Genomic DNA, 27,433 nt, shown 5'->3' with positions numbered 1-27,433 from the left:
ATATTCTGAGGCTCCAAATACAACAGATTTCATAGTTATTTTACTTCTGTGCCCTAATTATAGCAGTGGAATGTGTATACGTAGAAATAGCTCTTATTATATTAACTTAATATAGATGGAAAAATTGGACAAATATTGGGTAATGCAGTAATTTACATTCCATTCCTCTCATTTATTTGTTTCAAATTTTGACAATTTTTAGCTGCACCTGTTGACCTAATACAGGGCGCTACTTTTTCTTACAAACTCTTCCCAGCTGCAGACTGCCTTATGGTCATCTCCTGTCTTCTGTTCAGTTTTTGCCCTTAGCTTTTCTGTATTTTTCATTACTGAATTTGTTTGATATCTGGGTTATGAGATTCTTTATGTGAGTTAGGGCTTTAAAGGCCTCTCATTAAACAAATAGCCCTGCATGAAAATCTGTGAGCTACTGTTCTTATTCTGCTTGGGTTAGTTGAAAAAAATACCATGGGAAAAAATTGGCAAATGTTAGAATCCTATGTACCGCTACACACTCTCTGCATAGTGCTGGCAGCTGTAGCCTTTCTGGGTGTTGCTTCCAGGAAATGCTCTGAACCTAATGGGAGTGATCCTTTAGTTTGGTATTATGTAAGAGGACAGTTGGAGTTTACATTTTAGGTACCAGTGCAAATAATTACTAAGTATGTCTATATCTGTATCTCTATCTATTTCCATATCGCTCTTAACTTTGTATCTCTATATCATATTCTTATAGCTCTTTATATCTCTATATCTCTGTATCTCTGTCTATATCCATATATACTGATGTTCACCTTCTCTTTCTTGCAGAGATTTCTACAGAAAAATCTTATGAAAAGCAACAGCTGAACATAGAAACTCCGAGTCCAGCTGATCCACCTGTTTGGGGTAACAGTATTGTGAAAGTTCCATCAGGCATTTTTGATAGCAGTGGAAGGAAGAGCAGTCATGGTGAGCCACTGGGTGAAACAGCTTGCTAAAGTCCTGATATTGTTGTGCTGTAGTGTTTTGCAATCTGTTTTTTGTTATAAACGGAAACAAACCTGTTCAAGGTGCAGATGTGTCGCACATTTGCTTTTTCCACCATTATCCTTGTGCAGGTGACAGAAGGAACCTCTGGATTCTAGGGCTGAAAATCACTGTTCTGTAGATTTAAATCAAGATTTTCCCTGCCCTGCACTGTGAGTGTTTCAGTAGTATACTAGGAAACAAAGAGAAATAGTGTCTCCACTCCTGATTTTGTTATCTAAACCTTGCTGATCTTGAACAAGTCTCTATTCCTGCAGCTTACATTGCCAGTCTATCATGCAGGAACAATTTGTGTTGTCTTTGTGCTGTACAAAATTTATTTACATGTCTCTATATTTATAGTGAGGAGGATTTCTGGATATGTAAAAGCCAAGTCCTGGGGATCAATTTATTTTTCAGCCTTTGTGTCTGTCCTTTACTAAGACAATATAGTCCAGTTTCAATGCAGCTTGATAGCACAGAATGGAGTCTCAGGTAAGAAGTTGCCTGGAGCATTTTGGCTGTTGTGAGAACTGATGGCTAGCCAGGAAGCAGCATTGACATGAGGCTCAAACATCCTCCAGCAGGTGGATGTGGTGCAACAGGTCTTCTCATGAGGTCCTAATATAGTAGAATTTCCATCCTTATGGAGGTTTTAACCTAGCTAACACAGCTATCTAGGTAGTAAATATTCCCAGTTACCTTGAGGAAACAGGGATATTTAAAATATTGGTTTATATCTTCCTCATGCTAAACTTAATTAGCATTTTCCAAATACACAGCTGTATCATAAATTAAATAATACATCTGTATTGGGCAGACACACATGATAGTTTTTTTCAGAACCAGAATGAATGATGGAGCTTGATGTTTAAATCTGTGAGTGTAGCTCATTGGGAAAAAAAAAAAAAAAACAACTCAAAACCAACTGAGCAACTTTTGCTTAAAATTGTGGTTTCCTTTAGTTCATGGATATAGTACTTACTCTTTGGGTATTGGCACAGGGAAAGGAGGTGGAATCCATAAACCACTTTGACTCCAAAAACTAGGTGGCTTTTGATCTTCAGGATGTCTTTGCAGTGAAATAACATATTAATGCTAATGTTACTTCTTAATGGTTATTTTGGGACTGCAATGCTCCCAGTCTTCTCTATGTAAGGAGATTAAGGGGATTTCACATGGTTTCAGGAAATAAACATTTTTGGTTGCTGAGGATACCATATTATTAATGCATTTTCTCTTTTAGAAACTGTCTCTGGCCCACTGTTCATAACTCAGGATTCAGTTGAAGATACCGTCTTTGATAATGTTTCTCCTAAGAAAACAAGTGAAAAAAGACAGAAGAGGCAAAAACTGTTTTCAGAGAGAAGCTGCAGTTTCAGCAGTGAAAGCAGAGCTGGAATGCTGCTGAAAAAAGGCAGCTTGGACTTGCATTCTAAAGAAATAGCAATAATGATGGGAGCAGATGCCAAGATCCTAACAGCAGCTTTATCTGGGGCCAAAACTTCACCCTCTCATATGACTAAATCCCACAGCTTTGCAAGTATCACTGACCAGCAGGACTCTGACATAAGTGGCCCTTGGAGTGGTGTGACTGGGAATGATTGGGACCTAGGACATAGGTCTTCACCAGTGCTGGAAGAACCTGGGGAAGGGCAGGAGCATCTTGAGAACGGAAGAGATGGAAACATGACCACAGTGGAAGACTTGAATCTTGAACAGTCAGCTGAGTCCAAAAGCCAGATATCAGAATCCAAAGATGCAACTACTAAAAGAAATAGCTTTTATGGCGTTGTTAAGCCTATTGAAAGGGAAGATGTTGAAGTAGGGTTGGACCCTCTGTCTTTGCTAGCTACTGACAGCACACAACCAGGTTATCCAGAGCCTGGGGAAAAGTTGATGTCACCAGTTGCAGCACGTAATTTGGCAGATGAAATAGAGAGCTATATGAATTTGAAGAACCCATTGGGTAGTAAGTTTCCCAGCATGGAACTGCACAAGCCAGATAAGGAAGCAGAAGCTTCTGGTACACTTGGTCACTCCCAAGAAAGGAGGTCAAGCCTGCCTTTGGATCCCATTCTGCCATCCTCCAAGTGTTATGAAAATCGAAGAAGTCCTTCTGTCTCCAGATCCAAAACATTCACTGGACGATCAAAGCAACAAACTCATCTACAAGTTCAGAAGGAGCGGTCTTTGTCTTTGACAGGACTGGGTCGTTCTTCTCCACATGGCTCGTTGGGAACTGTTGTAACAACTTTATCCAATCTGAAGTTAGACAATATACTGTCTGGACCAAAAATTGATGTTTTGAAATCAGGCATGAAGCAGGCTGCCAATGTGGCCAGTAAGATGTGGGGAGTTGTAACGTCAGCATATAGTTACTCAGATGATGAGGTAAGTGTTTTTCAGTACGAATAATCTGGGGACACAAAGTTAGAGGGCTAACTTCTATGTCCAGAAGATTGCTTCTCTAGGTGGTGTTTTTTTTATAAGTATTGACTTGTATTAGCTAATAAAAACATTTTATCTATGATGTTTTCCTTGCCATTAAAATAAACAAACCACTTTTCAGACCAAAGCAAATTAGATGATCTCCATGCAGTAAGTTTTAGCTTCTTGTTCACAGCATTTCTCCCATTTGTTTATCAGTCTTTTTATTTATATGTAAAGAAATTGAACCAAGAAACCCTGATAAGTAAAAATTTATGCTATCTTAAATGATGCCATGCTGTGCTGTCTTAATTTAGAAAACTGTGCTGTGAAAATAAATTACAAACCTAGGAAGTCAGGTTGGTGAGGATCAAAACTGAAAGTAGTAAGGTACAGCCTGAGATCTAGTAAATTTACCAATCAGGGATTTGGGAACTAAATGTTATGGTTCTTCTGTGACTAAGAGTGTTTTTCAGAGTAAAGCATTTCACTCAATAATGACAAGAATGAAAGAGGATATAGAGGAATGAGTATTGTAACTTCCTCTCTTCTTGTTACATCTTGTTATTGTGCCTTCAAACACAATTTTCTCAGTTAGAAAGACTTCTCCTTGATCTGGTTAATCCCTCAATCAGGTGTTTGGTTTTAAGGATCTTTTTTCTCTCCTCTTCAGGCTGTTAAAATAGCTTCTTGTTGCCTTTTTTAAATTCTCCTTTCTTTGCCCAGCTTTCCTAAAAAGTAGAGAAGGAAAAGAAAACTTGAACTTTATTTCTGTGAGAAACAAATCTAGCTGATTAACAAATTGAACATACTACTAATGGTGTCTATAGTACTAAATAAATATCCATAAATAAATTCTTGGATTTTTTAACCAGATGTTGCCAGTGGCAATGAAATATTACTGCTTTTCTTTCTTTCCTGAGATTTTTTTCCTATGATCTGTGTTTTCTTCTGTGTCTATTAGACTGACTTATTGCATACAATTTTGTTTAATGGCACATAATTCCAAGGATGTGATTTACTTAACTTTTCTCCAAGCATCCTTTCATTTTCTCCTATTTTATTTATTTAACTTACGTTTTTTAAATATCCTAATTATTATACTTGGTTGTGTCTTGTGTTTTCGTGACTGAATTATTGCTGCATCATTTCAGTTGGCATATTTCCTTCCTGTCTTCAATTCTGAAAATAAGACTTTAATTTGAACCTTTTTTCTGGTAGTTACTTCATTTTGTGTAATGAAGTTTATGTAAACTTATATTTACTTAAAATGTAAATGTATGTAAGAAATTTATATCCCTATTGTTTTGTCACTCAGTTTGTCAGTTTTTCTATATCCTCCTGCTTGGTCCAATATCTGCACTTTTTGAGGCTAAATAGATTTATCTTACATCTGATATTTTTTTTTTACATCAAGATTTATCTTAATCTACTAGTTTAGTTATTCTTTAGGATAAAGATGGAACTCAAATAATTGTTGTGGAAGTACTCAAAAATGGTACTTTTTCTTCTTGCATTAAAGGAAGAAAGCCATCGACCAGACTTTAACTTCCCTGTGGGCTTTGAAGATAACATTTTAGGAGATAGTCTGTCACCAAGAATTGGAGTCCCAGGCCTACTTACAAATGAGCTTGCAGAAAGCACTACTAGTCTTGGCAGCAGCAGCAGTGGTGGTGATGTAGGAAGACAGCATTACAGTGCAGGTGAGATGATTTGGTTTTGTTTCCTCTGATAACTTGATTATAATACAGCAAACAGGGAAAACTGTTGTATGTGAAATCACTCAAAAGAGTGGAAGCTATGATAATGTGAAATCATTTCAAGCACTTAAAAGAATTACAAGTAAATTTTTACTTCCATTCTATACTCTTCCCTTACAGTAGAAAGTAGCTAATGCTTCTCTCTTCACTGAATGTAGAAAAAGCTGATAAAATATGTACAAGTTTAACCATAAAAATACTTCCTGTGTATGTGATAGGAAGATTGCTAACTAGTTATAGCAAGAAACACCTTCACATAAAGTAATAAGACCCTTGAAAGTATTAATAATGAAATATTAATGCAGAAAAGCTGACCAGTTTGAGAACTGCAAATAGTTGCATAGTTAACAGAGACAGATCATTTGAGGGAGGAAAAAGGCAAACTAACTGTCTTGGTTTAGAAAGACAGATGTCTGCCAGGGAAAGCTGAAGCTTCATTTGGAAACGAAACCAACAGAACAACCCCATAGTTCCATGTGCGCAAAAAGCCTAGAGCAATGCACACTGAAAGTCAGTCATCTTTACCATGGAATAGGAGGTGTTGGATACATATTTGATTTGAACTTATGTAGGTAAATAGTTGTTGACTGTGAGCCTATTGCAAACTGTCCATCCCTGCCAGATGTAAAACTGGATTAAATAAATCTAGTAATTTTCAGTTCAGATTTAATTCAGTTAGATTTGATCCTTGTTTTGGGAAAAAAGGATGTGTTTCTGAACCAGCTGTGGGCGTGGTTTAGGTCTCTTTGCAATACAGTACTTCAGTAATGCAAATGTAAAACTGTCTGCATCAAGAGAGGAAGAACTATCTTGCATCCTGGAGATAAGACCCTGTATCTCAAAATCTTGACAAGATATCTTCTAGCTCCAGTGAGTTAGGGGGGATGTAAGAGCCAGCTTTAAAGAGTGGCAGCCAACAGGGTATGTAAAATTTGTTCACAAACATAATCTTGAGCTGAAAAAAAAGCCTTCTTTATGATGAGGGGATACTGGGGGTGATTTTTTAATAGAAAAATTTGGGCTTGTAAAAAAAATTTTGATAGTACTGCCTTCTAGGAGTGATTCCAACCATTTCCTTCTGGTGAATGTATTCCAACTCCTTTTACCCTTTTCTTAATAACCATAAGGCTCATAACCATAAAACCTAGCATTACCAAAGAAAGACTGTTTTAGTACAGTATTAATCAGGGAAAATCTAAGTGCAGTGATGGCATTTTGGTATCATGTGTCTCACCTGGCGCTGTCCTTTTATTTTCTGTGCATGGATGGATGTATTATTCAAGAAATCATGACAAACTTTTTAGAGTTGGTCAATGTACATTGAGCAATCTTACTGCTCTTTTCTTTTTACAGTCTCCTTTACTCTTTTCTTTTACAGTCTATTTTTTTGTTCGTAGTTTCTTTTACTATATCTGTGATATAATAATGTGTTAGAAAAATAACCTTGAAATCATGAACATTATATTCATCTATATTGTAATTGTAATGTCAGTGAGTTACAAATACACCTTCCTATTGTTGGAGATCTTTTGGTACAATTTTCCCGCCTTGATTAAACAGTTATTTTCTTTGGGAATGGATTAATTATTCTTTGCTTGAATACAAAACTCAAATGACTCTTTTTGTACAGGTGAAGTTTCATTCCCAAAAAGTATGAAAGTTCTAGATTCTGAGAAATCAGAGCACAGCTCTTCACATAATACTAGTTTATCCAGCATTTTCCAGAACTATGCAATGGAGGTAAGATCAATGAACTCATAGATGAAAGCTATAATTAGTCAACAGTGCTGTATGCCTTAATTAACTATTTAGTTGCATGGTTGGTTTTTCAAAACAATTTTTACCTTGTTCCTACTGCAGAGATGTTTAATACTTGTAGCTTGGAGTGCGACAGTAGCTTTAACAAAAGAGTGTCTTAAATACTTTTATGCATCCATCATATATATATAGAGGAGAAGATGTTGAGGGAAAGAGTCAAAACTTGAAGTGAAAGGAGTTAGAGCTAAAACAGGATCTTTTGTGGGGTTTTAGATTTTATTTTCCTTAGGAAAATTACATTGTTACTAAATAATTTTGATGAGTTGACTGCAGCCAGCACCAAAGCCTTCACACAGGTATTTGCTCAATCCCCTTTAAATGGGGGACAGAATTGAAAGGAAAAAAAAAAAAAAAAAAAAAGCTTGAGGGTTGAGATAAAGACAATACATGAATTTTGGGGAAAAATAAAAAAGAGGGAGACACAACAAAAAAAGTGGTAATGCAGAGATTCTTCAGCATGCTGGCACCTGAAGGAAGAGCTACCTTGGAAAAATAGTTTTATCTCTGAACTAGATGTTACACAGTGTTATTTGGTCAGCTGAGGTCAGCTGTCCTGGCTGTGTCCTGGCAGCCTCCTGACTGAGTTGTGCAAATAATTTAAAAAGTCCATGATGATGTATAAGTCCATGATGATGTATAATGTATTGTGGCTCTGTGCTGCAATAACTAAAATACTGGAGTGTTGTCAATTAACATATGGAGCTGACTACCAGTCTGAAACACAGGATTATGAAGAATACAAACAAGAAAATTAACTCTATCCCAGCCAAACCAAATGAAATAATGTTTTAGTATGGTTCTCTGTTTCAGTTATTACCTGTAGATGCTTTCAGATTTCAGATACATAGGCAATGGTCACTGAGTTTGTCTTGGTTGCTTTTCTTTTGGCTGCAGTGTTATTTTGTTACATCTTACGTAATTTTTCCTTATGTTTGGTGTTTTGGACATCTAGGCTTGTTGAGCTTCTGCACTGCATTATGTAAACGGTATATAATAAAGCATAGTAAAAAATGTCATAGTGACATCTAAATGATATTAGCTCTAAAATTTATTAGAAGCTGTGTTTGATGCTGGTTTTTTTGGTTTTTCACCCATGTGACAGAAACAAATAAGAGGAACAAGGTGTATAGTCCATTCTTCAGTTAGTGCAGGATTAATTTTGCCATCTTTTCTCCAGTTCTCTATCTAGTTTAGTGGTGAAACTTCTATTAGGTAAAGACACAACATTCTGGTTTTCCACTTGTACCGGGTTTGCATGTTAAGGATTTGGTAGAAGAGGAGCTGTCAGAACTTTCCCCCAAGTCTGACAGAGCCAATGCCAGCCAGCTCCAAGATGGACCCACCACTGGCCAAGGCCAAGCCCACCAGTGACAGTGGCAGCAATGCTGGGGTAGTATATTTGAGAAGGGAAAAAGAATGCTGTGCAACAGCAGCAGCAGGAGAGGAGTGAAAACATGTGACAGAAAATCCCTCTGCAGATACCTAGGTCAGTGCAGAAGGAGGGACAGAGATGCTCCAGGTACCAGAGGAGAGAGTCCCCTGCAGCCTGTGGTCAAGACCCCTGTGCCCCTGCAGCCAACTACACCATGCTGGAGCAGGTGGATGCCCAAAGGAAGCTAACCCTATAAGACAGGGGCCAGTGCTCCTGGCAGAACCTATGACCCCATGGGGAGAGGAGCCTGGGCTGGAGCATGTTTGCTGGCAGGACCTGTGATGCTGCAGCAAATCCATGCTGGAGCAACTAGTAAAGAATCAAAGCCTATGGGAATGGCTTACCTTGGAAAACTTTGTGTAGGACTGTGTTCTGTGGGATCCCATGCTGGAGCAGGGTAAGAATGTGAGGAGGAAAGAGTGTCAGAAAAACATGGAATGAATTGACCATAATCTTCATTCCCCATTCCGATCTGCCATTTCATGGAAGAAGGTGGAGAAGTCAAATTAAAGTAAGGCCTGAAAAGAAGGGAGGGATAAGGGGAAGGTGTTTTAACATTTTGGTGTAATTTCTCGTTACCCTACTTGAACTTTTATTTGGCAGCAAATTAAATTATTTTCCCCTAGTTGAGCATGTTTTGCCTGTGACAGTAATTGCTGAATTATCTCCTTGTCCCTATCATGACTCACAAGCCTTTTATCATATTTTTCTTTCCCTAGTCACTCAAACAGGGAGATTGCTAGAGTGGCTTTGGTGAGCATCTGGCATCCAGACAGGGTCAACACACCTTTTATAAAGGTTTCTTTTGTGTTTGATTACTTTTCCTCTTTTGTATAAGTAGACATGCATCCACTTATACAATTCAAAACAATTTGTATATACTGAAGTCTTCATAGAAGCAAGCAATTGCAAATGCTAAACTAGTAGCCTTTTAGGGTAATGCTTCTTCCATGCCAGAAATAAATCACTAATATCTTCATTTCATAGGTGAGAGTTAAATGTGGATGGGATAATTCTGAGTATGATGAGAAAGAAGTGGTGAACTCATTCATTTCTCCGCACTGGCCTTCTGATACCTGTTAAACTTCTATGGGTCCTAAGCTCATAAAAAAACCAATTGAATCCAAATAATACTAATTCTTTGCTGTTCTAGGTCTTGATGTCAAGCTGCTCTCAATGTAGAGCTTGTGATGCTCTGGTTTATGATGAAGAAATCATGGCTGGTTGGACAGCAGACGACTCAAACTTGAACACTACCTGCCCTTTCTGTAAAAGTACCTTCCTACCTTTGCTTAATGTTGAATTTAAAGACCTTCGGGGCTCTGCAAGGTCAGTGCCTTTTATAGATGCTCTGTTTCTGCCTTTGCATGATTATATTTTTTCACAAGAGGATCTTTGGTATCTTCCCTGTCTAGATGCACACAAGAATGTTACTACCTATTTGTGATTGGTCAAGATTTTACTGAAGGAAGTTATAAGTAGTGTAAACTATCGAGTTGCACTGTAAAACAGCCAAAACCGAAAGAACTGGTTGCCTTTTTATCATGTTTTCATTTAATATTTTCTTTGTAAGCATAACTGTATGGAAAGCGTAAGTCAGTTTTCATGTTGTTTGGATGTTGAAACAAAGCTTATGGACTTTAAACTTTATAAAAGCATATGAAGTGGTTTTTAAATGTCAGCAAAGAATTTTTCCCAGACCAAGTTTGCTACCAGCTTTTAGTTCCAGATGCTTCACCTTATTGCTTCTCCAGTTTAAGCTTCTCTGCTTACTGTTTTTAACCTCTTTTAATTGCACTGTGAAAAATAGAACCTAATTTTAAATTCCAGCTCTCACTGTAGTAGTTATTGCTGTGAAACAGAGGTTCAACTAGTGTTCTCTAATGCAGAAATTGAGCATCTGTATTAACTGTAGAGTCTGTGCTTCAGAGACTTAGCAAAGCAAGACACATTCGTGTTGTCATGTGCTTATAATGGTGTATGATCGTGTAGTCTGTAATGTCACATTACAATAGCAACCATTTTCAGTGATGTGTCACCTGTAAATACACTGGTGCTGATTTGAAACCATGATAAATAAACTAAGGTCACTTGTAATGATTTATGTCTAGTGTAGGATGTCTTCTTTTGCAGAGCAAATCTCTTTATGTGTTAGTTTACTCTGCCTGTATAAGTTGCGGGGGTGAGAGTAGGATGAAATTTATTTTTGACAACACTGTCATCAAGCTTTTTAATGTTGTGTTTCCTTTTTTTTGCTACTTCTGAAAAGTAGATGAAGAAAAGAATAACTTTATGATTTTAAACTTATATCTTTACCTTTGTATTTTTCTTCTTCCCATTCATGTTGTAACTTCAGCTTTTTCCTGAAGCAAAGTACCTCAGGAGAGAGTTTACAGAGTGGTACCCTTCCATTAACCACAGATCCTCTGGAGCAGAAACTGTTGACCAGTCCAGCTGTTGCTGACTTGATCAGTTTTTCAGATCACCTGCAGCCAAGCCACACCATAGCTGAAGAAACCAGCTCTGCAGCTGAGCAGGGGTAGGTAAAACAGGATTGTTAGTTCTGTCAGAAATGCATCAAAAGTACTTCCACACTTAAACGGGTAAGGTTGGCTTTTATACCAAATGTGGTGAAGTACAGTTATAACTTGAGGATCATCTCTTTCCTTTCTCACTTCTTGCATGTTTTAAGTGTGCTTTTATCAGTTTGAAGTAAACTCATTCCACCAAGTGAGTAGGTTCTAGAGATACCTAGAGATAACTATAGAAATGAAACTTCATCTGCTGTTGATCAATAGGTAAAACCTCTATTCAGTGTGGTTAAAACACAATCACCGTTTAATCTCACAGAAATTTAAGCATTGCTTCTCCTTTCCTTGTATGTATGATTTAATAAGAAGGACACTGCATTATGGGAAAAAATAAGTCCATTTGCCGGAACGCTTTGCTTGAGAGAAAACTCCTGGGAGCACTCAAGGCTTGTGCTGAGCTTGTGTTCTGTGACAAAACAAAACAAAAAACCACCTATGTAAAACTAAAACTCTGAAAAACAATACCACTTTTGAAAGTTTGAGGAAGAAGAGCATTAAGGGGGAAGGTGTCATGTTGGACCAGGGAAGAACTGAAATAATTCTGGTATGAATTGTGACCTTTTTGCTGGGATTGGTTACTTTTTGTTGTAACTGTGTGGGGTTTTTAAATCATCATTCAGTTTGAAATTCTGGAGTATTACTGCCTGAGAGTAATGAGGTAATACCTGTGTCAGACGACTAAAACTTAAGTCAATGCAATAGTAGTTAGTCTTAATACATTAAAAATTATAGGTGGTATTGCTTATATTAACCTCTTAATTTTGATGAGAGTATATTTTTAACTAAAGTAAAATTTAAGACCAAAAGTCACTTGTAAATAATCTTTTTCTACAGATTATATGGAAGCAGACACTTTCTGTTTCACTTAGTTTGTTCTTCTGTATTTAGTTAAAGCTGTAGTTTCATCCATTGTAATTATAAGGAGCACAGAACAAATATTCCCAGATCTGCAAATGCCTTGATTGTGTGCATTAAATCTGACAAGTGTGAGTTTATTGAAATTAGCTTGCTAGACAAGCTTGACACAATTTTTTTATTATTACTTCGGCATGCAATTTTCAAATTGCTTTCTGCTATACTGCTGTTCTGTTTATAACACTTAGAACATAAAGGGAAGAGGAAGTAAAGATGAGCATAGTAAAAGAAGATAATCTTCACAGATTGGCAAAACTGTGGATTTCTGGTTTTTTAAGCAAGGTAAAGCTGTACAAGAGCAATGGTTTTCTGTACAGAATTGCAGTGCTTTCAGATTCATAACTTAAGTTAACTTAGCTGCTTTTCTGAAGGGATGTTTATACTGGTCCGAGATGCATTTTCTTCTGTGTTCCCTAAACAATTTAGCTAACTGGGAAAATACGGTTTCTTATTAATAGAGAAAATTGGTTTGGGATCTTCACTTGGCAGCCTTTCTCTGTTTCCTTCCTGTTGCCATAGAAATGCTGAAATATTAGCATATTTTCTTCTGAAATTCACACAGTGATATGGCAGAAGAACAGACTACAGATCCCACAACCATGAAGACACATGCCAGTAATCCACCAAAAAGGGGAGTGTCCTTGACTCGAAGCCACAGTGTAGGAGGTCCGCTGCAAAACATTGATCTCTCCCAGAGACCGTCTCATGGCATTTCAACAGTTAGTCTTCCAAATAGTTTGCAGGAAGCTGGGGTGAGTCTAGAAGCCACATGTTCAGTTGAGAGAAAAATATTGAAGACAATTAACTTAATAATATTCTACTACTAGCATTCTTGTCCATGTAGGGAATGGGAATGGCCAAGGATATTTTCTCCTTCTTAAAACTGAAAAAAAAAAAAATCTTAGTCCAGTTAATATAACATTACTTTTCCAATACTCAGGTTCTGCTTGATTTGAAATGTTCTAACAGAATGAAGCTAGTCTTTGTATTTCTAAAATTGGAAGTTCAATAGTAAAGCAACTCTGACACCTGGCTAAACACAACAGTGCAAAACATTGCAGGAATGAAAGTGTGTTCCATTTCTGTGTGTTTACTTGCACTCCTGATGTATATTCTATTAGGCTTACCTGGTGAGTGGATGGGGGAAGGTAAGAGGCAGTATTCAGACTCTTACCTTTCTTATGAAAAAAAAGTGTTTCTTCTCTCTCGGTACATGTTATTTTCTGGAGGCTGCCTCATCATATGAAGTCATGATTCAGTTCCATGGTGGATACAATTACTGACATTTCTCTTCAATTTCCATTGCTGCAGTCTTGGTACTGGCTGCCAGCTTAGAAAATACACAATCAGGAACAAGTTTTAACAAATTAGTGCTTTTTTCTCTTGTTCACATAATAGAAAAAACCTAGGTGATTTATCTTTAAAATTAAGAAATCCCCAACAGTCAAAACTGCTGATGCTGTTAAATTAATGTGTGTATAGTAGCCCCAGAGGCTTTTTCCAAGTGTCAAAAGAAACTCTGCAATGAAGGTTTCCAGGGCAAGTAATCCTGAAAAGTATTTCTGAAAGAAAAATCTTATTTGATTTAGTAAAAAAGTAAAAACAAAAACAAAAAATCATCCCCAAGCAAAGAAAGAAAACCAAAAAACCAAAACAGTTTTTTTGTGCATGTTCTGTTTTTAGGATCCTTTAATAAAACAACCTAACCCTGCCCCTGTATCTGTACCGTATTTGAGCCCCTTGGTACTGCATAAGGAGCTTGAGTCACTGTTGGAGAACGAGGGAGAGCAAGTAATTCATACATCCAAATTCATCAATCAACACCCCATAATCTTCTGGAACCTAGTCTGGTATTTCCAACGGTTGGATCTGCCCAGCAACTTACCTGGACTCATTCTAACATCGGAACACTGCAATGAGGGTGTGCAGGTAAATGGCTTCCTCATGTTAGATTGGCAGGTATTACAGTGAGTTAAGTTGTTTCAAAACAACTGGGTAAGTAATTGTTGCAAGGGTCCCTAACTATTAGGAGGTTGGACAGGACAAATGACACATCTCAACTGTTTCGGCTTCCATGTCAAATTCCCATTTATTATCTGCCAGTGACAAGCTATATAGGTTCACCACATAGTTTACAGTTACAGGCTATACAAAGAATGCAAACAAACCTTATTTATCTAAGTCTTAAGGTGACTAAAGTGTCAGAACTACAATTCTACATTTAGAAACCCATTACTTCCCAAAATACCTTAATGTAAACTGTGAATTTTCTACTGCGCCACAACTGTGAATTTCTAACTGCGTTACTGTGGCCTGCACGCCCAAGGGCCCAGTCTGGAATTGCTCAAGTTTCACTCCAGATATAAATCATGTCCTCGATCTCTGAGGAATTCCATTACAAGTAATTCCTGAGCAGCTGAATATAAGTTCTTGGGGTTTTATTATACAAGTAGGTAGGTTTGTTTCCTACAAGGTTTCTTGAACGGAGATGTGTGAAAAGAGTCTACTCAAGAAGGTAAGATTCGTGAGGAATAGGAAACAAGATGTGTCTGCAAAGCACTCAAAAATTGTAATATATTGCAGTGCACACAGAGTGAGTTACACACTTGAGTTTACAATATTTAAAGTTACTGGACAGTATTTTTTGTTCTCTTCCAAGAATAGGTTTTGCTATTCAAACTCCACAGAGTTTCATTACTACATTACTAGAACAAAAGAATGTAGAAGAGATCTATCTTTTGAGCATTTTGCCTTTCTAATTTAAAGGAGTAGATTGAAACCAGTATTGTCTTTATGTGTGGGTACAAATTGAAATTAAATATGTATTTGTATCTGATGCATGCCAGAAAAGTATTTTTATACTATTTTAATACTATACTAAATACTAAAGGTAGTATTTTCCTGTCTACTTGTACACATTTCAACTTGAAAATTCTTTCCTCCATTTTCAAAAAAACCCCACCTAGAACTAAGAAAAATTTTCCAATAAACATAGTTGAAGACAGTACTAATGAGTTGTAAAGCATCCTGGAAAACCATGATGCATTAACAGGGAAAAACAGCAAGATGGAAGGTAATATCATGTAGTTTTATTTAAATAGACACACTAAGTGATAAGTTTTTCTTGCCTGGTAATTCTTACTGTATTAGTGATTCCAGAGGCACTTAATCTCATAAAAAAATTACGTAAGTGTTGTTTGACTACCATATATTTTTAGTGGAAATAAATAGTTCATATTTGTATACTTATGAAGATTCTTTCTGCCTTTTGGGAAGGCCAGCATGTAGACATGCATACCAAAATGTTCATCAGGTTAGAAAATACTGCAATATGGTATGATTAGTAGTACAGATCAAGTACGGTGTGTGGTGCACAAAAGGTACTTCCAGATACATTCTCATAAATTATTTTCTTCAGATGCCTGTAGAAAACTAAATGGTCTTCATACATTAGGGTAAACTAAAAAAGGTAATTAAATGTTGCCATACTTGTGATTGCTGTGGTTGAGTGCCATTTACTGTAGAAGATAACATCTGCTCCTGTTTGTTAGATTCAAGTAATATAAGCTAACCTTCTTTGTTTGCAAAAATAGTAAAATAGCAGGATTTTTAAATAATGTTACACTGTACTGGTGTTTTTAAAACATACTCCCTTTCCTCATGTGTTTTAGCTTCCTTTGACATCTCTTGCTCAAGATAGCAAGCTAGTATACATCCATCTTCTATGGGACAATATCAAACTCCACCAAGAGCCAGGGGAGCCCTTATATATATCTTGGAGAAATCTCAGTAAGTAAAACAAATGCTATAGAAAACAGAGGGAGAAGAGACTGTGGAAAGAAACCATTAGTTTATAGTGGCCGAAGTGTACACAGCCCATCAATTTGCAATATTTTTAAGCATGTGAAGCATCTGCAATCCCTTAGGTACTTCATGTGGTCTGGGTATCAAATTAGTTGTGAAAATAAGTTTGATCTGCTCATCACATGTCACACATTTAAAGGATGGGAGGAATTGCTGATTGCTCAAGATACGGTTCTAAATAAGCTTCACTTGATTTGAATGTTTCACTGCATTGTCTGGTAATAGCTATGCAGGCATGTACAAGAAGGCTGTATTACAGAAAAGTATCTTTTACTTCTGTAAATGAATGAAACATCAGCAGTCCTTTTAACAGGTACATTTGGCACCCCTCTTGACTGTCAGAAAAGAAGATCAAAGTAAACCTTGTCTAGCATAAAAACAGGCAGACTCATTATAAAAGCTTAAAGATTTCCTTACTTCTGATCATTAAAAAAACTTTATTGACCTAATAATCTAAATCCATGTTTTAACTAGTAAAAGGTATGCTAAAAACTATGTTGCATGCTAATTTTGGTTCTAAGGAATTTAAAAGGGTTTGCTGAAAAATGTCCTAAAAATAAAGAGACCGATCAGAAAATTACAGTCAAGAACACGGAACATGTGTTATTTCCCTCAGATTCTACAAAGCATATTGTTGTAACCATAATAAAATGAAAAGCCTCCCCAGATCATCTAGTCCTGAATGAAGATACATAAATACGTATTTATTTATGTAAACAAAGGAGCAAAGTGCCAGTTTTAGATGTGGAAGAAAAACAGGCCATATAGGAGTGTCAGAAAATATTCTGAAAACACAAATTTTTAAAGCATCATATATGTCAATTTTATGAAAACATCATGTTGATGTGGTGAAAATTATTAGGCTTGGTCTGCAATTCATTTACACACCATGTACTCGCTGCCTAATCTGTAAATTTATTTCTTTGCCAGTACATGGACTTAGTATTTATTCCCTCATGAGTCACTGTCTTCCAGAAAATAATAGTTCAGTGTTCTGAATGTGGCATTTAAAGCAATAAATCACAATGGTAAATGCCTTGGTCATTTTCTTTCCTGTCTGATTCAACTGTGCATTATCTATTTCAGTATGTATCCCAAAGTTATCAGTTATGGCTTTTAAGAAGAGTTTTGATTAGAAAAGTTTCTTTGCTAAGAAAGTGACACTTCTATTTTACTTCTTTTACCTTGTGTAACAATAATCTTCTTGCAGTGAACCTTATTTTAAGTAAAGCAATAAAACCGAACTAACCAACACGGGCAACATCTGATGATGGGTGGATACTTGATGCATCTTGTAACTTCTGGGTAAAGTTACTTTTGAGTGAAGACTGTAAGCAGACAAGGTCTTTCTGTTATAACAAATATCTGTAGCTTGAGTAGAGGTTCTCTATGTGTATCTCACATTTGGAAATACTTTTGCTTATTAAAGTGAAAAGAAATCTTTACTGCTGTAATTGTCTGTACGATTCCACTTCCTAGATTGTTCTGAAAAGAAACCCTCCACACTGGCAGAAGATCAGCAGGCAACAAACACTTTGTTAGAGAACATCAAACTAAGTATTCAACACAATGATGTTATTAAGCCAATCAACCTCCTCCTACAGAAAGTTAAGCCAGATGTGAAACGACAGAGGTAAAGACTTAATCTCTTCTTTGTTTCTGCCCACTAAAAATTAAGTAAGATCAGACTGTATATATTTCATAGTGATAACTTCCTAAGGACCTCTGGGCAAGATTCTGTTTCATTTGTGTCCACCAAATACCATGTGTATTTTTTTTATGCCCATGTTTATGAACAAATGCACTCTATATTCAGAGGCATAGTTCATCCAGATCAAATGGATGGATGTGTTTCTTTAATAAAAATGGACTAAGAAAAATTAAGGTATTTATTACACAGATTTTGATGTTGCTCCGGATCTAGCGAATTGATAAATAGAAGTTTACAGCATCCTATTGCAGTGTGTGGAATATTCTCAGTAGTTATATCTTCTGAAATTCTAGCAGCCTGGAGTATTGGCTGTAAAAAGTAGATGCAGCATGAGCCACAAAGAGAGGGAGATGTGTAAATAATTCTTGTATGGTACATTTTGTAACTGGCACTGCAGTAAAAGGAAGGCTTTGTACAAAAGCACAGACTCTGAAGTAAATTATAGCAGGTACAAGATGTGTTTGAAGTCTGCCATGCTAATTTATCTTTGTTTCTGTGTTTTGTAGTTACTGAAACGAAACAGAAACTGATCTGCCTAGAGAAGCACCTTTATGACTTTCACAAGGGGAAAAAACAATATCTGATTATTTAATGATGTCTATTTCTGAGATTGACTGTGACATTCTGAAGCAAAAAAACAAAAGTATGGGTAATCTGAAAGAAACCCACACTTTGCTTCATGGTCAGACAGGAATTAATTAATAATAAATTTAAAAGTTTTGGTTAATTTAATGTTTCTTGTTTGTTAGGCATTTCTGCAGCAGAGGATTTTTTTCATAGAAAATGTAACTACTAGGATTTGGCAGTAAGATGACTTTCTGCATCAAGTAAAACTATTCAGGCATTAGAAAACTTTAAGCTAGTAGTCACATAGATTGGTCACTTTCTTTACAAGCAAAGTTAACAGAACATTTGCAGAAAGTACATAATGGAAGTCTTCAATAATGACTTTGTAAACAGGATCGTTGATGCTTTCATTAACTCACCCTTCAAAATATTCCCCTAGGAGTTTTTACAGGGAAATTCTTTTCCTGTCTCTTGTGTCTCTTGGAAGAGAAAACATTGACATTGGTAAGTAAAAAATACTTACCAATGGATATTTTACATGAAAGCTAGTGTATAAAATTTTGTTTCTATGATTCAGTTGTATTTTAGTGAAAAGTACTATGCTGTCAGTCATTAGGTACTGCTTTTAAGTAAAAAGAATTCAGATGGAACCATTAAATTTGTCTTTGTTTGAAACCAGTAATGAGTTACTTTAAACAAAGCATATTTGAAGAGCTTGAAATTTAAATTCTTCATGTCTGAAAGCTTGTTTCCAGTCATCTTTCTCTGGTCCACATAACAGACCTATGTTATCTAAACTCCTGATTTCCCACCCTTTCCTCATCTCTTCTATCCTGTCTTCTATTTGGTACTGCATAATCAAAGTGACTCCCTTATGGAATGTGACAGGGGAAATACATTGGGAACAGGCAAATGGAACTGTGAAAGTGGCAATGGGCATCCACTGTGATGTTTCGTGGTGCCACACCATCTTATGGAGATGCTTTTCAGGTCCTCTGAGAAGGTGGATTTTGAAAAAAAAAAAAAAATCAGCATCTAGTTAATGAAGATAATTTTGTTACTATAATAAAATCACCAAAAGCATTTTATAGGAATAGTGCATTGTACAGTGTTTCTTAAATTACCTCAACTATGTTTTTTCTGTTTCAGAGGTCTTTGATAGTGAATACAGACTTGCACTTCAAAATCTACCAAAAGAAGTTCTTGAAAAGATGGAGAGAATAGATGTTCCACCAAGCAGCAGGGTTGAGTGTTGCAGGAAGTGCTTTGGAGCACCTTTAATATAAAAACAAGGAAGATGCACACCAAACTTTGGAGAGGCAAAAGCAGAGGTGAACAAACCCAAGAGCATGGTGACATACACACTTTTGAGTCTCAAAAGGTGTTAATTGAGCAATTTGTCAAAGCAGTTTCATTGAGCTGCAACATATATTCTTCTCATTCACCGCATAAGCACATGTAAAGTTTGTCAGAATGTTTTAAAATTATGAGTTGTTTCAGTGGTTGATCTGCTTTCCCCCATATATATTCTTTAATTTCCTCAAAATTTTCCTCCACGATATCAAGTTGTTTAAAAAGCGGATGACCAAACAGCAGTCTATAGTTGGTGACTTTCTTAAGGGCCACCAATATTGGTGTATTTTAATGAAGTACTTTTCCAGTGCTCAGATTCTTCAATGCTTCTTTAAAATTACTTTTACAGAGAGAGGGATCCTTTTATTAGTGTGTGGTATGGTTGTATGAATGTAAATATTTGAAACCTTTGATTGGAATCTGCAAGGCAATTGCGTCCATCAGATCACAGTACCTTGAATTGCTACTCTTCTTCTGACTCTTGTCCCAATCAGTATTCTGAATTACCTTTGCTGACCTTTTCAAAATCTGTGTTTCAAAACGGCTGTGAAAAGACAGACTTACACTTAACTTTCCTATGTTCTCTATCTGATAAACTCTAAGATCCTGTAAATGTAGTGTCTGCTTTCTCCAAAGAAGGATAGGCTTCTACAATAAAGCAGCTCAGAAATGGATGGCTTTCTAAAAATTATGTAGAAAGCTCAAATGGTATTAGAATACACACAGGAACTGTCAACAGATACTGCCTGAAAAAAATTATGCTTTATACTATTTGCATGTGTGCTTAAGAGGTGTCTTCCTCAAAATCTTTATCACCCTTTCCCTAAGTTTCTTACTAGCCTGTGGGTTAATTATTTTGCACTGATAGTCCAGATTCAATATTTCAGTTAAGATGTATTTATAAAGGTGGTCTTCAAGGTGTATATTAGCAGAAATGAAATGCTTATGTGTATGATCTGAAAAGATGTATCCATCTTTTATATTGCTTCTAGTAGATAAGACACTTCCTCACCTCACGTATTTAATTGACTACAGTAGTGATAATCTTGGCAAGGAGCGCCTGGATACTGGTCAGCAGTTTAAGTGTTTCTGTTACTTGAAGAATATGATAAGATTTATTCCAGGTTTTTGCTGAAACTTAGTGGTATGGCTTTTACAATGGAATAATTAATAGAGAAAAGAGATATTTGTAGCATCAAAAAGGAGCATAGCTTAAAATATTAATTGCATCTGGGTATGAATGTATTTACTTGATACTACTTTTAAAAATTTTCATTCTTCAAAATGATGAGGGATGAAGATCTGTATGGAACAGTTTTTTACATAAAACAGTAAAACCTTTTTTTTAATGAGGTGAAAAGAAGGGAGTTGCACTATTTATGACAAAATATATCTACATCATAAACTGATGCCTTGTATTTTGTCTAAAAGTTAATATGGGGATATTACCTGGACAGATTCTCTCCTGATAAAAACTATTATGCTTTCTCAACAACTAAAAGCAAGAAAGCATGCAATGATTTTTTTTTTTTTTTTTGTGGCTGCCTGTGTTGCCCCGGCTTGGCCAGCCCCGGCACCATGACAACACTGGGGGTTCTTGGCTGACCAAGAGCAGGGACACGGCGAAGGCAGAAGATAAAAGGTGTGGGACCCTTTGGAGACAGGGCTACAGAGTTTATTGGATCAGGGGAATCCTCACCCCAGGGCTCTGTGTCAGAAGAGACCCTGAGAATGTGAGGGGAGCAACTTATAAAGGGGGTGGGTCTCAGGGAGGGGTGCAGCGACAAACCAATAACAGAAAAGTAAGGAGTGGCTCTTAACATAACATACAGGTGCAACATCAAATCATAACCAACTGGGAGGGGACCCCCTTGATCCTGCCCAATCACTCAATGCTTCTCTTGGAATTTTCTAGATGCAGGGAGAGGCCTCAGAGTGACAGACAGGACCAGAGGGTTATGTAACTAATGATTGACACTTAACAAATATCTGACAAACAACTTGGGAATGCACTAAGGGAAAGGAACAGGAGGGGGATAAAAAGAACTAGCCATTTTACATTAAACTTTCTGGAAATAACTCATAGAACAAGCAAAGTAAAATCCAAACCATGCGCCACCACAATTTTATTTTTTTTTAAAATTCTTTATTCTTTCAGTTTAGGCATAGTTGCTTGCTCATATCTGACCTACATCACAATTAAAGAACAGTCCTTGATTCTTCATCTTTTCCTTTCTTCTCCAGTTAGATAATTGACATAGTTTCATCCTTTTAAAATTAAAGTCTATCTAAAGCATTCGTCCAAACAACTTAATATTTCTACAAATCAAAGCCAGCAAAATTTTCTGTATAATTCTATACATTGTTTTGCAATAGACAACTACACAAAGACCATTTTTGAGTGTTAAATGGGCAAATCATGTGATTATGTGATGAGACTTGCAAAGAATCAAGTTTTACCCTTAAATTCTCCCAGCTCATTAAATGGCAAGGAAAATCTGTCTAATGAGTGCTGTTTTAGGTATGTGACATCCAAACACTTCTAAAACATGGTAAATAACATTATTATGAACTAGTTTCTGTAAACACATCATGTTTATTTCCCAACAACTTTCTCATCTGTTGCTGAAATACATAGATCAGTAAGGTAGTAGTGTTGTAAAAACAGCAAAGCAGCTTGTGTCACAAACATCTAGTGTTAATTGTTAAATCTTTCCCAGCTATATGGGTGCAACAAACAAAAAACCAAAACAAACAAACAAACAAACAAAAAAACACCCAACAAAAGTAAAGCCAGAAGAGAAAAGGACAGCTGCAGAATTGAACTTGCTTTGATTTGCTCTTGCATATTGTCATTTTGTACACTACACATCAACTGCTGTTCCTGGTGTAGGCACCCAGATTTCAGAGTGGTAGAAGTCCTGCATGCAGCTACTTGAAATCTTGAATCTGCATGTTGGAATTGATTCTTTAATATAGAATAAAAAAGGAAGACCATATCCTTGCTTTAAATGTTAAGAGTAGCTAACTAATCAGTTAGTTTTTTAATGTAATCCGTAGCTCAGATAAAAAGGGAGATCTCTGAAAACAATTTGTTTTCATCTCAGATACTTTTTTTGGGGGAAAAAAAAGTAAGAGTTTTCACAAAATCTGGCCAAAAATAACCAGGGGAAAGTTTTAGAAATTGTTTTGAGTGCATTACAAACACTTTTGTTCTTCTGAAAATTAGGCACTAAAGGCACATTTCTGCAATTTAGTTGACAGGATGAACTTATTTTGCTACATGGGTGACTTAGTTACGTACAAATGCTTCTAACTTGTTTGACACCCAACTCCTAGGAATCCTAATTTACCTAAATCCATAATATATTACTGATCTGAGCCAAGTGTTGTGAACGAAGGATGAGGATAAGCTAGTTTTTGGTTCTATTCTTCTGTCAATGTAAACAAAAGAAGTAGCATTTTGCTCACTTGTGAAACTCTTGCCTCCACATACTCTTTCTTGTGTCTCAGCAGCCAGTGTTCAAATGATTCTTCTGTGTATATTTTGTAATTCCCATGTACAACCTGAAGAAACATTTACAGATCCGCATTAACTTCAAAACATGCAATGCATGCACAAAATGAGGGTGTAAAGGAATCTGATAACAGAAGTGGATGCAAACAATGAATTTCAGGTATGCCCAAGAACTGATAAAGTTTGTATTGGAAGAAGAGTTATCAAATAGAAGCTTCCTTGAATTGTTTCCCTAAGGATGTTGAACTGCAGCCAGTTGTGCTAAGATACTACCTTGCCCCTTTCACCCAGCTATAAATCAGTTACATATACAGCTTGTGTGTTCCCATGAGAAGATCTGGATTTTTTGTGGAATGAAAACAACAAATACGGTCTTAAATGTTTAAAATCAAGATCCTTAAGTTACAGAGCCTTTCTTTATTAATTATATTCTAGCACATCACCAAAAGTTGGTAATTTTGAAAACCCTTTAGGTCTAGGAGACTGAGGTGGCTGCAGTGTTGGCACAGTAATTGGTACCAGCTTTTACATGTTAATGGAAGCATCTGTATGTTACTTATATCCTGTCTTCACATTTTATATAACTCAAGTTTAGACAATAATAATGGAAAATACATTATTTTTACTATATGTGTTTCAAACTAAATTAATTCGGCAAGTAACTTAGTCTTATTCCTGGTGGAATTTCACATTGGTTAAGCTCAAGCTACGTTGCACTTGTGAATGAGTAATATTCTGTTTTAACTGTGAATTAATGGCTTTTTGTATTGCTGCAGCTAGAAGAATATACCTTTCATTGAGTTTACTGCCTTCCTTGAATAACTGCAACATAGGGGATATTTTCAAAATGTGTATTAAATTAGATAATAGAAATTATATTTTTAAAACAAATTGTTAAAAATGTAAAGAACTGAAGAATCCACTCAGTACTTTTCTCTTTTTAAAACTTAATTCAACAGTTATTTCAATGCAGATAAGTGCTATTTTATTAACAGTAAACAGGTAATCTTATTCACAAAATCATGTATTTTCAACAAAAGGGTTCTTTTTTCTTTCACCTAAAAAAATCTTAAAATGCATTTTTTATATCAGCTTTTCACTATGGATCTTTTTAAAAACAAACACCCTTTTAACTTGTAAGTGTTGAAACTGAATGGTTGAATTGGACTCTAGTTCTGCACTCTCCTGTGCTGTATATCATGATGCATACATGAGAGGATTGGATGGCGTTTTTATTTGTTCTTTCAGTCTGCATCACCCAATGGTGCAAATAAAAGGGATTGTTTGCTGTTGTTTAGAAGCACATTAAACTCCTATTAGGAGCTTAAAATAAACTGTATTTTAACAAGGATGAAATGATGTAGTGTGAATAAATTATGGATCTATTAAGTGAGCTGGGAAGCTTAATGCAATAAAATTTTGCACTGGTTTAGAGACTGGTTTGAACTGTTGAAAAATGGCATCCATTTACTGTGCTTTGATTAACAATAGTTTCTCTGTAATATTTTTGTACATTTGACAAAAAATTGAGTTTAAAAGGGCACTCTATATCCTGAATTCTGTATAGATATTCTAGACTAAGAAACCATTTTTAATGTTGTTCCCAGAATAAAATATATATGCATCCTGTGTAAAAATGTGCCATTGTTCAGCTTCTTTCACCACTGGTGTTTACATGACTGACAGAATTTAATCTTAAGTGCAAATTCAGCCTATATTTGGGCACAAAAGACTTTTGACCATCTTTTTGGGTAGTTATTTTACAGTACCTCAGTGGCTTCTGAATGGTGGGAAAGAACAAATGCAAGGGGAGAGGGAAAAAATGAGATTCACTTGTGGAGATGTGCCTTCTAGAGTGGATGGCTCTGTGGCACCTCCAGCAAGCACTGGGCATCAGTAGAGGTAAGAACAACTGAAAAACAGGCTCAGTGTGACAGAATCTGTAAAACTTTTTTGTTGTAGGAAAAGCATGGCCTCTGGCTTCCTGAAGACAGCTGGTGCTCTATGCAGTGTATTTGTGGCTTTACTTGGGAGAACCCTTCCCAGGAGTTCTAGTTCCTCAATGGTTTTATAGTGTGGGCATAGTGATGCATCCTTGCAAGAACATTGCTGGACCTCCTGACTCGATCATAGTTGCAGGTTTCAGGTTACATAGTTGCAGGTTCTTTGAGGGTTGGTTGGTTGGTTTTATGGGGCAGGGATAGGAGTGAGGCTGAGATGAAATTTAAGTAGTACAAATTTCCAGTGCCTCAGGCCTTCACCTCCACAGCTGAGTTTCTTTCAAAACCCCTCATATATGGCAGTCAGTTCAATTATCTGACAGTAACACTAAAATTACCATACCCTGAAGTCCTTCCTTGCTGATGAGACTGATATGCATAGCACAGATTAATATCTCGTGGAGAAGATTCATAATAAACTGATATTTATTATTTCCAGACCTATTTTTAGATAGAATACTAAGAATGTTACCCTGACTTCACATTTCCTACCCTTCATGTGGCCTATTGAGGGAGGAGACAGGAAAGAGGGAGAATGCTGTGCAGAAATAAATGCTACTTCGTGTGCCAGAATCTGGTGGGGAATTCGAAGGAATATGATGGTAAAGAAAATAGCAAGAAGGTGTTTGCTTAAGGAAGCCCTCATTCTTCGTGTGTTCAGAGCCACCTTGAGTGGTAGTTCCCTACTGATAGTGATGGTTAGTCCTGCCTCTGTAAAGACAAACTTCTGCTGTCTACAAAGAAAAGCAAAGGAAGAGTCAGCTGGAGAACTTACGGGGTCCACAACTAATCCAAAAGGTTTTGGCCTGTGTAGGAATAATTGTACATGCCAGTGCAGGCTGAAAAGCAGCTGAGCAGGAAAGACCTCGTGTTCCTTCCTGGTGGGCACCAACTTCACCCTGAGACAGCCCTAAAAATGCTCAAACTTGACCAGCCACTGCCCTGCTTCAGCAGGTGTTTGCACATTAATGTTTTCCAGAGGTGCCTGGAAGAGTCTCAGTGGTTCCATGGAGATGGGTGGCAGACAGAAACTGGGAAGAACAGAGGCTCACTTCACCTACTCACGAGAGTCATCCAGAGGGATGTTTCAACATTTTTGTTTAGGTTCCCTTAAGATTATTTCCTTTGACATTTTTTCCTCATTTGTTTTGTGTGACACGCTGTCTAAATTCAGACCTTGCTGGTTAAAAGTGATTATGTATGTCAGTGTTATGTGTGTTCTGTTTACTTGGTTGTAAAGAGATAAAAGGGCAACCTGTCACATTCTGACCAGGGTCCATTACTTGCCCTGAAATTTAAGGTGTCCCTGAGTTTGCAGCCAAGCTTCAGACTTGCAGATAAACTGTCTTTAAAGAGCAGAAATCCTTCTGAAACTGCTGAAACATTCAAGGAAAGCTGCTGTTCCCAGATAGCACTTGGCATTGTGTTTAGTATCACAGGTTTTGAACTATTAAGCTGTTAAAGGACTTTCTGCTGCTGCTTGCCTTGTGCTTTTATTGCAGTTTCTAATGCAGTAAAGGCAGAAGTGCACAGGGGCAGAGAAAACATACTCTTATTTCATATAGCCTTCATATAGGTTGGGGATTTGAGTCATCCATGACCTAAAGCCATGGTGAAAGTAGGTGACTGGGAAAATTTGGTATGAGTTTAAAGGCAAATCATGCCAGGGTAAAGTGGTTAGTGCTACAGAAAAATAGCATGTCAAGAGAGAGCAGTCCTGTTTAGCTGGACCTTGGCAAAGTATTTGGCCCTGTTTCCCGTAGCCTCCTCCTACATAAATGTCAAATGCAGACTGGATGTATTTCGTCAGATGGTCTGTGACATGGACAAGAAACATCTCACAGGTGATCAGCCTGCCACAAGTGAGGTCCCCCAGGGATCAGTACTGGCATACATGTTGTAACATCCCCATGATCTTAACCATGGGACCAAAAGCCCTCTCAACACCTTTGGTGAGTCATTAAACTGATGTCAATCGAGGTGGACATGTCTGCAAGGAGAGCCACCTTTCACAGACCTAAACAGGCCAGACCAGGTGATCTTTCAAGGTCCCTTTCAAGCCAGGACTGTCTTTGTGTCTACAAGTCATGATATGCCTGATTTGCACTAGAAGGCCAAAGATTGCAGAAGGAAGCAGCAGATGAAGTACTAAGGCAGCTCCAGGAAACAAGAGTGCAGAATGGATGTTTTTTGCTACTGGTGAGAAGGCTTTGTATTTCCTGGCTCTGACAAGGCCACACATCTTTCAAAGCTTGATAAAAATAACCAGGAACTCACCAATTTTTTTTCACACATTAATACAACTGGATATTAGTTCCACTGTTTCAGAGAAAGATGTACTCAGCCTACACAGAACAGGTCATACAGAACAGCCTATACCACACTACTAGTAAGTAGCCTGTTCAGAACATCCCTGTTCTTGTCCAGGACACGCTCATCTCAGTGCTTGTTTACCTTGACCAGAGTA

General features: G+C 36.9%; 1 protein-coding gene across 2 annotated transcripts in view; it reads left to right on the top strand.

Annotated features, from left to right (window-relative positions):
• The window catches only part of DENND4C (DENN domain containing 4C), a 68,743-nt gene extending 47,562 nt beyond the window's left edge, over positions 1–21,181 (top strand). For both annotated transcript variants that reach the window (XM_066339508.1, XM_066339507.1), the window contains 12 exons: positions 811–951; positions 2,255–3,402; positions 4,961–5,141; positions 6,829–6,938; positions 9,602–9,777; positions 10,805–10,987; positions 12,517–12,706; positions 13,638–13,883; positions 15,626–15,743; positions 17,298–17,451; positions 18,536–18,600; positions 19,246–21,181. In XM_066339508.1, the coding sequence (XP_066195605.1) occupies positions 811–951; positions 2,255–3,402; positions 4,961–5,141; positions 6,829–6,938; positions 9,602–9,777; positions 10,805–10,987; positions 12,517–12,706; positions 13,638–13,883; positions 15,626–15,743; positions 17,298–17,451; positions 18,536–18,600; positions 19,246–19,382 (2,849 nt within the window). In that variant the 3' untranslated portion in view covers positions 19,383–21,181. The remainder of the gene's footprint in view (positions 1–810; positions 952–2,254; positions 3,403–4,960; positions 5,142–6,828; positions 6,939–9,601; positions 9,778–10,804; positions 10,988–12,516; positions 12,707–13,637; positions 13,884–15,625; positions 15,744–17,297; positions 17,452–18,535; positions 18,601–19,245) is intronic.
• Positions 21,182–27,433: the final 6,252 nt, after the last annotated feature.

This window comes from Sylvia atricapilla, chromosome Z, assembly GCF_009819655.1.
Source record: "Sylvia atricapilla isolate bSylAtr1 chromosome Z, bSylAtr1.pri, whole genome shotgun sequence".
Lineage (NCBI taxonomy): Eukaryota > Metazoa > Chordata > Aves > Passeriformes > Sylviidae > Sylvia > Sylvia atricapilla.
The sequence above is the reverse complement of the archived record's forward strand: the minus strand, read 5'-3'. Positions and strand labels throughout refer to the sequence as shown.